Consider the following 13,564-nt stretch of genomic DNA (forward strand, 5'->3'; position numbering starts at 1 on the left):
CCCCAAAAAAAAATTAAGTTTGTTTTTTGAAAAAAAAATTCAATTTCAAAAATTATTTTCTACTCTAGTAAAAATAAAAGATATTTCTCAAAAATATTTTTTCATTCATAAATCAAACACTAAAAAAAAATTTCGGAAAATATTTTCTACTCACCAACCAAACATGAGAAAATAAGTCAAAAATCAACTTGTTTTCTAGGAAAACATTTTCCTTCATACCAAACATACCCATAGTCTCTCTTACCTTCCCCATAGTGCACTACTTTGTTAGTATTGTATTGTTGGTGTTCTTACTTTTTAATAAAATACAATATAAATAAATATTGATATAAAATACAGAAGATATACTAAATTGGATGTTTTTAGTTGGAGTATTAGATTAACTTAAGGGAATGTTCTAATTTCAATGAACTTTGAGATTGTCAACGTTTGTAAATCAAAGTTGAGTTTTTAAGAAGAGAAGAATAGAAAACATAAAAAAAAACATAGTTTAAAAATGTGAGCAAAACCCCTCCATTTATAGTTAAAATTGTGTAGTATTAGTATGTGCATATGGTTTCTTATCATAAACCATCGGAAAAGTCACAACTCTTCAGAAAGGTCACAACTCATCGAAAAAGTCAAAACTCTTTGGAAAAGTCGCAACCCTATAGAAAAGTCACAACCCTTCGAAAAAGTCACGACTCATCGAAAAGTTTATAACTCTTCGAAAATGTCACAACCCTTCATTGTGAAAAGGTGACTGCATTTAATATAATATAATACAATATAAAATATAGAAGATATACTATATTTGGTGTTTTAAGTTGGGGGTATTATAATAATTTAACATTTAAGTTAAGTAGTTCATTCTTTTAAGGTAGTATATATATATATATATATATATATATATATAGTTAGAAGACATAAATATCAATTGAAGTCAAATCAAAGATGCATTATGCATTTTCACAAAGTTGGTACTCGTTGATAATATGGAAGGGGGGAAAATATTTTAGTTGTAATGCACCAACAAAATTGGTAAAATGGGCATATAGTTTCCTAGACTCCTATAAGCTTAGAATAAAAATGCAAAGACCTTAGAATAGAAAGCGATAAAATATCATAATTGATACTTGACCCTTTTTGACAACTTATCATCAAGGTGGAAAATGTCCGTGTCTTACTAGTACTTCTTATCACAAATTTGGCTCATGTTACATGCTAACCACTCCATTGACGACACGGAACTTAGTGATAACATGGATATTTCATCCATTTACTCAAAATTTTGAATTCGCCTCGTCCACCCATCTCACATGCTTTTTGGTGTCACATGTTTACAACATCCTTCGAGAGTGATAAATCTAATCCTAAAAATTTATGATCAGTTTAAATTACAAATTAGAACTCGCTTATATAAGGTCGTAATTGTCCTGGAACACCAACAAATATGGTGGTTATATTCTTGTTTTGTTGTACACAAACGGAAGTGATTGAAAAAAAAACAAGCCGAATAAGGAAATAAAACAGAATAAAATCAAATCAATTTAATTCACATCACTTCCATATACTTATCTATTATCAAAATTCTTTTAAGTTTTACAGCGTGATACATTAGATGATACAAATCATAACTAAATTAAATGTTCCAAAATAATTTCAGTGATTAATTTCATCAGATGCACCTTGTGAATTTTCACAATTTCAAGATTCCTTTCGATGACTTGGATAGCTACTTTAAGACAATAATAAAATTAAATTTGAAAAAAAAAGGAGAGAGAGAGAGGTACCTTAAAGCATATGACATCTGTCTAGAGTGTAATAGACACTTGAAACATTTAACAACGACGGAACCTATAGAGTCATTACATCAAATAAACTATTCCATCACAAGTCAAGTGACTAAACCTTAATGACGATATTTGAGATAAGACATTGACACAAAAGAATTTAAAAAAATATAAACTTAGATTTTATATAAATTATTTATATATATTCAATAATCATCATGGCCCAATAGAGAGTCAAATACACCTATATAATCATCAAAAACTAATCAATCACAGTAAAAAAGATCGAAATGTCATTTTTTTTTCCAGCTAATTAGGTTTTTCAAAGAAAGAAGAAGATCAAACACAAGAAGCTGAAATCTGAAACAAATTCAACTGCTTTCAAGAAATTTAAAATATTAAAAAACAACTTCCAAGAAATTTTATATAAATTATTTATCTATATTAAATATTTGAATATATAAAATTTAAGTTTTAACTCTGTAACTATTCACAAGTAAAATCTAAAGAAGATAATCAATGCACAAACCTTATTCGTACTTTAGGTAAATAAAAATATCATTATATGCTAACGTGGTTTTTTTTTTTAGAAGAAAAGGAGTGTTGAGTCAAAGATAAGTGCTCTAATGTCCGCAAGTTGTACATATTTTGGGTGTTCCTCATGATTATTAATGATATCGAAGTATTAGCTCTATTTTGTCGTTATTAGGCGACCGTATCCACCAGCTTACTGACACCACATCTAACTCTTAAAACCGCCTAACAGTACTCTCCCAATGTGGAAAAGAAATTAATCCTTCATTTCAATTTATTAATTTATTTGATATCGTATGATTAAATACAAAATTTAAGGGAAAAAAATAATTTTTAAAATTTGTAATTTAAAATGAATCTTAAATATTTATGTGATTATAAATTATTAAGAGAAGTATTGAAAATATTTTTGAATTTGTTGCAAGTTAATAATTTCGTTCTGAATTATCGATAGCCTTAAAAAAACAACCCTCTTTGATTAACTAACTTTAGATTCACACCCGATTTGTCACATGACACATAGCAAGTGGTTTCAAACTCTTGTAGGAACATTGAACTCTTAATAAAAAGTCGAGAGAAGTGTTCAAAAATACCCTTAAACTTGACAAAAATTTAGGAGTATATTTCACTCATATTACAAGATCGATGGTGTATTTAAGTTCAGTTAGTCAAATAAAGACACATTTTTAAGGATATCAATAATTTGGAGATAAAACTTATAACTCACGCCGAATTTAAAGCTATTTCTAATATTTCATCATGGATTAAAAGGAATTAAAAAAAAAAGCGTTCCACGTAAAATTGGAACATATAGTTATGCATATACGATCAATACAAAGTAACATAATCACATCTCTCACGATTGGACATAAAGAATGAAATTATTGATTTAAAAACTAAGAGAGATTAGTTAGAAGAATAAATTTCTCCTTTTATCAATAAGAATGACACATAGTTATCTTTGACTTGTCTTATCCACACCAAAATGTTGCAACATTTATTAGAGATGGAATGTAGCCCCAAACTAAAAAGATAAAAAGAGGTCCAAAGATAGAGATGTCCAAAAAAATGATCGAACTAGAAAAAGATACACGATAGCTTAAACGATTGGCTTAAATTAAACAACAAACCACAAGTCTCAATCACCTGAGAGTAACCAAACTAGATATTTGTTGCATGCTTGCCTTACTATATAGTGAAGTATCTATATTAATAAAAGCCCACTTCTTTAGACAAGTTTCAAATAAATTAATAATACTCTTATTTCTTATCCCCCCATCAATAAAGTTATGGAAGTAGCAGAAGATAGCAGTCCAGTTGAGTGTTCAAAGAAGAAGAGTCATGAAGATGGTAAAAGGTTTAGTGATGAACAAGTGAAGGTACTTGAGTCCATGTTTAAACAAAAGACAACGCTTGAACCTAGCAAGAAGCTTGAACTGGCCAGAGATCTCGGGCTGCAACCGCGGCAAGTTGCGATTTGGTTCCAGAACAGAAGGGCAAGATGGAAAACAAAGCAACTAGAGCATGAATATAGACGACTCAAAGATGAATTCGACAATTTAGCTATTAAGTTTGAATCGTTGAAGAAAGAAAAGGAATCTTTGCTCAAGCAGGTATCTTATTAACTTTCTCAATATTGCTCGATCCAAACAAGTTGGAGTTAGCTATATATAAATGATGTATTTTGTTTTGGAACAGTTACAGGAACTAAGTGATCAGATGGAAAACAACCATGCTGGTTGCAGCAGAAGCCAAGATTCAATTGACAGTGAAATCTATACAAGCTCAGAAAATATAGAAGCAGAAGTAGATGTGAAGGACAATATCCCAGGTTGCATAAATACGAGTTTAGACCACGAGAGGATTAAGGGAGCAGATAGTGACATAGAAGGAACACTATTTGAACACTTGAGGTGGAAGGAGGAAGAAGAGTTTTGGAACATGGAGGAATTAGGAGACAGTTTCTTAGGATCACCTGAGCACTGGTATGCTGTAGGCCCAGGTTATTCCTTCGACCTGTCATGTGAAAATTCTAAGTGGTGGGAATTTTGAACTCAACATATACATCAATACTTTCAAAGGAGTAAACAGGTGATCAAACTTCGATCAACAAAAAAGTTTATGTTTTCTTACTCACATTGATGGAGCCAAGGTTGTGTGCACAGAATAGGAGGGACTTCATTCCCAGTTGATCTTTCTCCCATTGTGCCGAGAATCTGGAAGGAGCTTGCCAAAATGATTTGCAAGGAAAACTAGTGGCATAACATGAGAAAGAGATGCACTAGCCTTTCTCCCAAAATGTCACAGTGATGTTTCTTTCTTTTGATAATGGATATATAGCTTGTAATTTAGTTCACAAGAAAGAAAACAGTGTATATAGGGCTTCTATGCGTAATCACAATAAAATAAAATGGATGTGCCATAATCAAAAGTCAGGTCTTAATTTCTAGTTATGTGAATAGAAAAACTTTTAGTAGGTTAGCATGTAAAAGTGTGTTAATGTTTTCCCTTAACGGGTAGTTTCATGCATATTGCAGCCGCTAATGACGAACTTTAAAGCATAGGGCTTGATCCTAACTTGTTGTGCACTTGACAAAACTCAGCTGAGTAGAGCAAATGGAAGTACTAACATTTTAGAACTTATGTTATATAGTGAAACAAACATCGAAGGATGGAACGAAGTCAAACAAGCAAATAAAATACAAAAGAGTGCCAAATGATAGAGTGTCTTGACTGCAAAAATGCAAACACCTGTTTACTTGATCTTCTTCTTTGGCCTCAACTGAAATAAAAGTAAGAAACAGAAGAATCATTTAGTATGGAGTCTAGTAATGCACAACAGTTCACAAAATTGACCAAGAAGATACCTGGTTGCTATGGCCACACTTCTTTTTCCTGCAATTGACAGCACGAGGGTGCAAACGTGCATAGCACCTGCAGCAAAAAAGAAAATGCATAAATACACCCAATCAGAAAGAATAAAAAGACCACAACTCATTAGTCATGCAACTTAAACCAATAGAACACGATATCATAATGCGTAGACCAGTGATGGGGCCTAGACAAATATAGAGGAATTGACTTCATTTTAGCACCAAAAGTTTATTAGTTGTGCAATGATCATGCAACCCTCTAGAGATAAGGACGGTAAAAACTGATCTGTTCAACAGTCACTTGAGCAAATAGAAAAATGTCATGCATACCATATCCTAGCCACTACCTTGCACAGGATAGCTTCCATATCATGTCTACCAAATGGTACAAAAGTAGCTCAAAAAGAGGACAATATAGAAGAGCTATACTGGCAAACCTATACACCGTTAATAGTTTAAGGGGAAGGTAAATATTTAGCAGGTTTCTGTCCCTCCCATGTCCTCAAAGTGTAACTTTGTAGTTTTTTCTTTGGCTAACATGTGCATACGTTGGTAAAGGATCATAATTCCATAGCTAAGTACAATGCTCCATACATACAAATCGATAGCAGCAGCTAATAGACATTAATTTTCGTCTGACAATACAACTTCACCCAAGGTCATCATATATCTAAGAATGACCACCAGGACAGCCTTCCAGGTTACTTTTCCATGTCATCACCATGACATAAATTACTCTTGTACCAATGCAGAATACAGAGGCGAAAGACAATCACCGTGCATTACCAGTGAGAACAAGAACAGGAATAGCCATCTACAAGCTTGACCTCACAGAAAAAAAAATGGCATTTCACTACACAGTCATTCTCCCCGCTTACTCTTCTGACATATTAGCAATGCATTATGCATCCATGTTCAGGACCTAGGGGAACAACAGATAGAACCTACCAGAACTATCAAGACTTTGCAAAATACCAATAGCTTCAACTTTACAATCTCAAATCAGGATTAATTGGAATCGACTACATAAATATTCTATAATCCATTCACATGTACACTTCATTCCAATACTACAAGTGTGAATATTGAACTTACTTGCGGCAAATCATCTTTTCCTGGTTGTATTTCCGGGCCAAAGCCATAAGAGAAGGTTCAATAATCCCACCGCGAAGCCTCAGAACAAGGTGCAGAGTGGACTCTGTTTGAAGAAAATATCAACCAAAATAAACTAGCAAATAAACCAATTTAAATTATCCAATTTCATTACACACAGACCTTTTTGGATATTATAATCTGCTAGCGTACGTCCATCTTCAAGCTGCTTACCAGCAAATATCAAACGCTGCTGGTCCGGAGGGATGCCTAGAAAGTACCCACCAATTTTATGTTTCACAGTAAAGAAATGAGAAAAAAGAAAAAAAACGATTTAGGATTTAACAATTGAGTACCTTCCTTATCCTGAATCTTAGCCTTTACATTGTCGATTGTATCGCTGGATTCAACCTCAAGGGTTATAGTCTTCCCTGTTAGGGTTTTCACGAAGATCTGCATCTTCTTCAATGGAGTGTCAAGCCAGTGCGAGGCGAGGGTGGGCTTTGTTCGTGTTATCAGTTATGTTACAGGGGAGGGCTTATAGACTATAGTGATGTGGGCTCACGAAACATAATTACGATACTTAGAACCCGTTTGGTCCCAAAATATTTGGGAAGTAGTATTTGATCATATAATTTGATAATATATATTCCAAATATTAAAAAAATTAGTTATAGTTGGGTCAAGTTCTAGTATTTGGAAACTTTAAAAAATTCAAAAATCACTCCAAACTTTTATATTTTATAAAAAAATACTCATTATTTATTTATTTCAATTAATATTTATTATTATCTTTTCCGAAAAAAATTGAGTTCTAATTTGAGTGATAAAATTGAGAAAAATAATAATTTGTGTTTAATGAGTTATAATTATAATTGAATTAATGACAAGTTTGAGTATGTGATTATTGTATTGTCTTGCTTATATTGTTATTGTGTTATTGTTGATTGTTATCAATTATATTATAAGGTTATTTTTTAACAGAACATATTCATTATAAAATGATAATATAAATTTAGGGGTATTTTTAATCATTTTTAAAACTTATAGGTATAAATTATATTTTTTGAAATAGTCAAATATTTTTTAAATTTGGGGCTAAACACGTGGTGAAACTTCACAAAAACTTCACCCAAATATGATTTGAAAACTTAGCATCAAACGCTATCTTACTTAGAAATCTCTATTTTCATTATATTTCACCCGTTTTTAGCTCATGTTTGGATATGTGATGTGAAATTATGGTTTTAAAATTAGATTTTGACATGTGACTTGGAATTATGATATCAAATATCAAGTTTTTCATAAAAACATGATCTCAAGTTATTTTAGTTTTTTTTTTTTGTCTAAAAGAAAAAAGATTCATATTCGACATGGAAAGATTGGTTATACCATGGACTATATTAAAGAATAACTAGTTAGTACTATTGTTAACTAGAAGGTCTTTATGAATTTATGTGTCTTTGAAAGTTTATAATTGCATATATTTATTTATAAAAAGAACATGAACATATGTGATTTATCAATGCGCTAACTTAAGTTATTTTGATATCTTATTTATAAACTATGATATTCTCATTTGATAATATTGTGAAAGAATTGGAGAAATTTTGATAGTTTTTACACCTTGTGGATTTGCATGTATATGAGAAAAAAATAATTTAAGAAATCCAAATTACATGTAGAAACAAAATTTCAACTTCAAATCGATGTGATTTCAAATTCAAATTGTATCATACTACATTATTTTAATGAATATAATGTTTAAAATAGATTATATCGTTTTTGTGGAAACATAATTTTACACATTAATAACTTAAATAATAAATCTATAAGAAAAGTACTAAATAAGGTTACAATTTAAAATGATAAAGATAAATAATAAATATAATTGTTAAATAATAAGTAACAAATAAAATGATAAAAATAAATGTAACATTACAAATTTACAATGTGATCAGAACAAATTGACTATTACAAAAAATGAGATTTTCCATTATTATAAATTTAATAATATCATATAGTAATAAATTTTAATTAGCAATTAAAACAGTATTTAATTTAAAATACAATACTAACAACCATCCAAACAAGCTCTAATAAGGAAATATGTTTTTCGCAGCGTGTCAAAGTTGACAAGTGTTTTTCATGTACAAATTATAAGGTATGCTCCTTATAAGTGCAAAACACACTCAACTCTCAAGACATAGCTTCAGATTTAGGCTAAAATGGCAACCCAGAAAGGGAAGAAGACGGTGCTAAAATTCGACTCCGAAGAAGATGTATCAAAGGCACTCGCGAAATACACTGCTGATCTATCGGAAAAATTCATCAAACAAAAAGGTTCTTTCACTGTTGTGCTCTCTGGTGGTTCTCTTATCGACACCATGAGGTAAATGTAAATTTTATTGATCAAAAACTATTTTTAGGCTTTTATTATTCCCCTTTAATTTCAGATTTCTTGTTGGACAGGAAATTGGTAGAGCCGCCGTACAAAGACTCAATTGAGTGGTCGAAATGGTGGATTTTTTAGGTGGATGAAAGAGTGGTTCCTCTAGGTCACGATGATAGCAATTACAAACTTGCTTTGGATGGGTTTCTTTCTAAGGTACATCAATAGATCAGATTGATTCTTCCTTTTTGTGTTTCCACTATATTGTTGAAATTGGATTTGCTTAGTTTTGATAAGTTTTCAATTTCATCGGATAAGCTAGTTGTTTCTGATGCACATGACTTTACATATCAGAGATTTGAATCAATTGGGTGATAAGACTAGAGTGGTGACCTCCAGAAATTAATTGGATGATTGGCTTCTTTTGGCAGGTTCCAATCCCCTCTTCTAACATTTATGCGATTAATGACAAGGAGTCACCTGAGGGTGCAGCAGCTGATTATGAGGCTCGTCTGAAAAAATTGGTTGAAAGCAAAGTTCTCCCCTTGTCAGCTATTAGTGGATTCCCTAAATTTGATCTTATGCTATTAGGTATGGGGCCAGATGGACATGTAGCGTCTTTGTTTCCTTCGCGTCCTCACCGCCATGAGAAGGAGCGGCTGGTCACCTTCATTACAGACTCACCAAAACCTCCTCCACCAAGGATTACTTTCACATTTCCGGTAATTAATTCGGCTTCAGAGATAGCAATGGTGGTCACAGGAGCAGAGTTAGCTAATATGGTTGATGTCGCTCTGGGTAATGCGCCTCCTCCTGATGGGATTCCTCCCCCTTGTACTGAGGTTTCAGCTGAAGAGGAACTGACCTGGTTTTTAGACAAGGATGCTGCATCAAAACTACAGACCTCTGGATGATTTTGCTATCTATGTGATATAGTTAATAAGGGTAATCCAAATAGGACTTGGGGTATAAAGTTTGGTGCCCCTTGAATGTGTTGCCTAGTGATGGTTAACCATCCTTGCTTGGTACTTATTCTAACTTTTAACTTTATCCTCTAGAAGGTAAAAGTTATGTAAGATATGAAGAATTGCATACTCTATAAGGTTTGATAACTTCTCTTTGCGAACTGAGATCCGTGATCAGAATATAATACATTGGTATTCAGTATTGTATCAGGGAGGTCTTTTTTTCTCTTGGCCATCAAAGTACTGGCTAGACGTGATTAAACAGGACATGACCTTAGATATAAGGTTATGGAGGACATAGATTAGTGTAGAATGATAGTAGGTACTTCAGCATTGCTGGCTTATCCTTTCCATACAAGTAGTCATAGACTCATAGCATCTCTCATTTAGTTTCTTGTCTTTTGATATATGGATGCTACTTTCTACTGTCTCTTATACTTCGATTATCACACTATTTTATTGTAGTTTTTTTTTCCTTTGACATGTTTTCTATAGTAGCTACTTTGTTATGCTTTTTCTTGAACTGAGGGTCTACCAGGAACATGCTCTCTATCTTTACGAGATAGGGATAAAACCTACGTACATTCTATCCTCTCCAGACACCACTTGTGGGGGTATGTTGTTGTTGTTGTTGAAACTATGACCATCAAGCTTTTCTGATTCTCTTCTAGCTTACAGAAGGTGGAGGATGGAGAAAATGGTAGTGCTTCCCTTGCCCCCTTCCCGCCACATCCCATATAAAAAACAACTTATCCTCATCTCTATATATTCTGTGAACTGCACTACATAATATTATCCTGCCTTAGGCCTTTTGGTATTCAGAAGTTCTAGTGGTGATTGCAAGGTATGTTCTTGATTACAACTACTCATCTGTGCATAGGTTTTCATTTGGTGTTACTGCCATTGTAACGGACGAAAATTGCTTGTGATGTTTTCCTATTTCATGTGTGGGTGATTCTAAAGGTGGTGGAATTGTTTGTCCTACGGAGAACTTCCATTTGCAGGTAATCACTGATTCATTTCAATAAATTGGACAGAGATAATGTATTTTTTTTTAAAAATTGTTAATAATAATAAAAAAAGAATAATGTGACATAGCATCCTAATAGGAGAGAAATAATGTATTTTTTGTGTCAAGTATATTTTGAGAAAAATAGGCAAAGTTGGGTGATATTATAGTCCTAAAACAAACACATGTGATATTCCTAGGTAATTTTTCAAACATGGGTGACTATCTAAAGAAATTACTCCCAAGTATTGCAGTTCAAAGAATTACCAGCAAACTTGTGGCATTTTATTGTTTTCATCGGGCGATGCGTGGCCCATTTTTTTCTATTCAATTAATTGTAAATACGCAATATCCGAGAACTTTTAGAGCCAATAATACTAAGTGTAGTAGAAATGTAATGGCCATTGCTCCAAGTGGCATGGCACAAAGATGTAGTTTGGGTACGAAAATGGGTAGTTTTTTCACTATTTATTTATTTGTTTGTTTTTTTTTACTATTGATTGTAAGCAAATAAATAATAAAATTCATTTCATGAAAAAAAAAATTACAATTTTTTTTTATACTTATATTGAAGAAATTCAAGATTCTATCTATCAAATAGACTTCACGATACACTTAAAATTTAGAAGAGATAGTTGATAAAAAGAACTGTAGTTCCTAGTGGAATAGACGGAATTAACGTTAGGGATGGACAGTTCGCCCATTTATGAGTGAAGTGTTAGTTTTGATCTGTGCTAATAGGGAGTTGCTCGTATGGCAGGCACTCCGCACTTGAAACTCAAAAATTGTGAGTTCGAGTTACTAAGAGAGCAAAAGGTGCCCTCACTTTTGGCTCAAAAGTTGTGAGTTGGAAGCTCCTAGGGTAAAAATAAATAAATAAATCTTTTGACTCATTATACATGCATGCACCAAAATAAAAAAATCGTTCTAGATAGTTATGTGCTTGGTCTAATAGTATACAATTTGAAAATTAATTGGACGTTATTAGTTGACCAAAAGAAAAAGACGTTGAAGAACAAATCAGAGAAGGTTAGGTTTCAGCTTCTCGACATAAGGTCAGTGGCGTAACCCTTATGTCAGGGTGTCCAACTGGACATCATTCGTCGAAAAATTATACCTATATACAAGTAAAATGATAAACAAAGTGACTAAATAACATATTTTGGACACTCTTGATTGACACAACAATATGATGTAGCCTAGTGGTTTCAAGTGTCTTGAAAGTGTAAAGACTCACGAACTTACAGTGTTTATGTGTTCGAATCTCACTAGTTGCAAAAATAAATCACTTTTGAAGAAGAGCAGGTTCACTTTAGCACTTGGACACCCTTCGTGAAATTTCTAGCGGATATTTTCTATAATAATAAATAACTACAAGTAATTAATTGTCTATTAAGGATACAATAGACAAAATACATTTAGTGCACTTGGGGTTGTTATCCGTGAATTAAGTTATTTTGAGATTATTCACGATACGTGGAAATATATACAAGAAGATAATATTAATAGGTAATACTCTCTTAGTTTTGATTTACTTGTCTAATTTTGACTTGAAACATCTATTAAGAAAATAATAATTGATATAGTGAGTTACCACTTTACCCCTATTAATTGATAGAATTTCAAAATCAATTTAAGGTTCTACGTTTTTTCAAAAACATTAACTCTATAATAAATTGAGGATATAATAGGTAAAAACATATTGTCTTTTCTTAATTTGTACTCCCTCCGTCCAACAATACTTGTCCAATTTAGAAAATCAGCAGATAATTTATCTTTTGTGCCTATTTTATCCTTGCTATTAAATGTTATTTATCACCTTTCATATTTCTCAAAGCATTAAATTTAGTAAGAATTACCTAACTACACATTTTTTTTACCCTATTTTCTTAAAATCTCTACCGTTTCAATAAATTACATAAATATCTCCTTTCCTCAATTTCTCTCACTTTTCCGGATACATCACTATCAATACTCATCCCACGATTTTTCGCTTCTTTTTTCACGCCACAAATCTCTCCACAGTTACCCCATTAATCCATTTTTGAATTTCATTTTTTTTCTCTTTCCAATTAAGGATTTCAAGTTATACAAAAGGTAGATCTCTTTCCATCACTTCAGTTTTCAATTAATTTTTTTAGTTTTTCATCTTCAAAAATCGCTGATACATATGGATGGAGGGTCCATCTTTCAATATTAGGCTTACCCAATTAGTTGGAGAAGGATGTATCTTCTACTTCTAATTAGACAATGGACAAAACACTCAAAAAGGCGGAAAAAAATTGATTTGTTGATGTCTCTGGTAAGGACTTTGGATCGAGATCCATGGGTGACGCCATTGTTAACAGTAAAAAAAAGATACAAGAGTGAATGTTGAGAAGGAGTAGGAGAAGAAGGATGTACCTTCGTCTTCTAAAGTAAATGTAGGAAAAAATGGATGTAACTTCGTCTTCCAAAGTGAATGTTGAGAAGGAGAAGTCGAAATAAATCAGATTGTTGATTTTTTTAGACTTTTTCTTGTTCACCTTTTTCTGATATATATGGGTTTAGATTTTTAATGTATCTAGTTGTTCTTGTTTCTTAAAGTAATGTATAATGCCTTCGTTTCAACATTATGATGCATTACAGTTCTTCATGCACAATGTATCGTGTTCAAATATTAGTTTCGATACATAACCTTAATTTATTGAAACACACATTAGTATGTATCATGTTCATGGTTATGTATTTGATACATAACTATTACAAAATTCGTTATCTCTTACTACAAAATGCATACACCCAAACTTATTCATAGTTATGTATATGACACAACATTTATAGAGTAACTGGTTGATTTCATTTGTTTATTTTTTTGATTTTTTGTTGTTAATCTTTTTCTGATACATAGAGGTTCCTATAGGATCTCCTCCCCTACTACACTACTA

General features: G+C 32.2%; 2 protein-coding genes and 1 pseudogene across 2 annotated transcripts; 2 read left to right on the forward strand and 1 right to left on the reverse strand.

The window, feature by feature from the left end:
• The first annotated feature begins 3,519 nt into the window (after nt 1–3,519).
• Nucleotides 3,520–4,787, forward strand: LOC102579962 (homeobox-leucine zipper protein ATHB-12-like). The gene is made up of 2 exons (XM_006367290.2): nt 3,520–3,919; nt 4,005–4,787. Exons 1-2 carry the CDS (start codon nt 3,596–3,598, stop codon nt 4,356–4,358), a joined length of 678 nt encoding a protein of 225 aa, XP_006367352.1. The 5' UTR covers nt 3,520–3,595; the 3' UTR covers nt 4,359–4,787.
• A 108-nt stretch (nt 4,788–4,895) lies between these two features.
• On the reverse strand, nt 4,896–6,854 carry LOC102580286 (ubiquitin-60S ribosomal protein L40). Its single transcript, XM_006367291.2, has 5 exons — nt 6,628–6,854; nt 6,455–6,541; nt 6,275–6,377; nt 5,174–5,240; nt 4,896–5,088 (listed from the first exon to the last, which is right to left on the reverse strand). The coding sequence occupies exons 1-5, from the start codon at nt 6,728–6,730 to the stop codon at nt 5,062–5,064; spliced, it is 387 nt and encodes a 128-aa protein (XP_006367353.1). The 5' UTR covers nt 6,731–6,854; the 3' UTR covers nt 4,896–5,061.
• Nucleotides 6,855–8,409: 1,555 nt separating this feature from the next.
• LOC102580619 (probable 6-phosphogluconolactonase 4, chloroplastic) lies at nt 8,410–9,838 on the forward strand (annotated as a pseudogene).
• Nucleotides 9,839–13,564: the final 3,726 nt, after the last annotated feature.

The sequence above is a fragment of the Solanum tuberosum genome, unplaced genomic scaffold (genome assembly GCF_000226075.1).
Source record: "Solanum tuberosum cultivar DM 1-3 516 R44 unplaced genomic scaffold, SolTub_3.0 scf00758, whole genome shotgun sequence".
In the NCBI taxonomy this organism is placed as follows: Eukaryota; Viridiplantae; Streptophyta; class Magnoliopsida; order Solanales; family Solanaceae; genus Solanum; species Solanum tuberosum.

What these genes read in the sequence shown, in the direction of transcription:
- LOC102579962 (XM_006367290.2), top strand. Translation starts at nt 3,596, where the DNA reads ATGGAAGTAGCAGAAGATAGCAGTCCAGTTGAGTGTTCAAAGAAGAAG. An exon ending in AGGAATCTTTGCTCAAGCAG is followed by an intron (nt 3,920 to 4,004) that starts GTATCTTATTAA and finishes GTTTTGGAACAG; the next exon opens with TTACAGGAACTAAGTGATCA.
- LOC102580286 (XM_006367291.2), bottom strand. Translation starts at nt 6,730, where the DNA reads ATGCAGATCTTCGTGAAAACCCTAACAGGGAAGACTATAACCCTTGAG. An exon ending in GAAAAGATGATTTGCCGCAA is followed by an intron (nt 5,241 to 6,274) that starts GTAAGTTCAATA and finishes TTTTTGCTGCAG; the next exon opens with GTGCTATGCACGTTTGCACC. An exon ending in AGTGTGGCCATAGCAACCAG is followed by an intron (nt 5,089 to 5,173) that starts GTATCTTCTTGG and finishes CTTTTATTTCAG; the next exon opens with TTGAGGCCAAAGAAGAAGAT.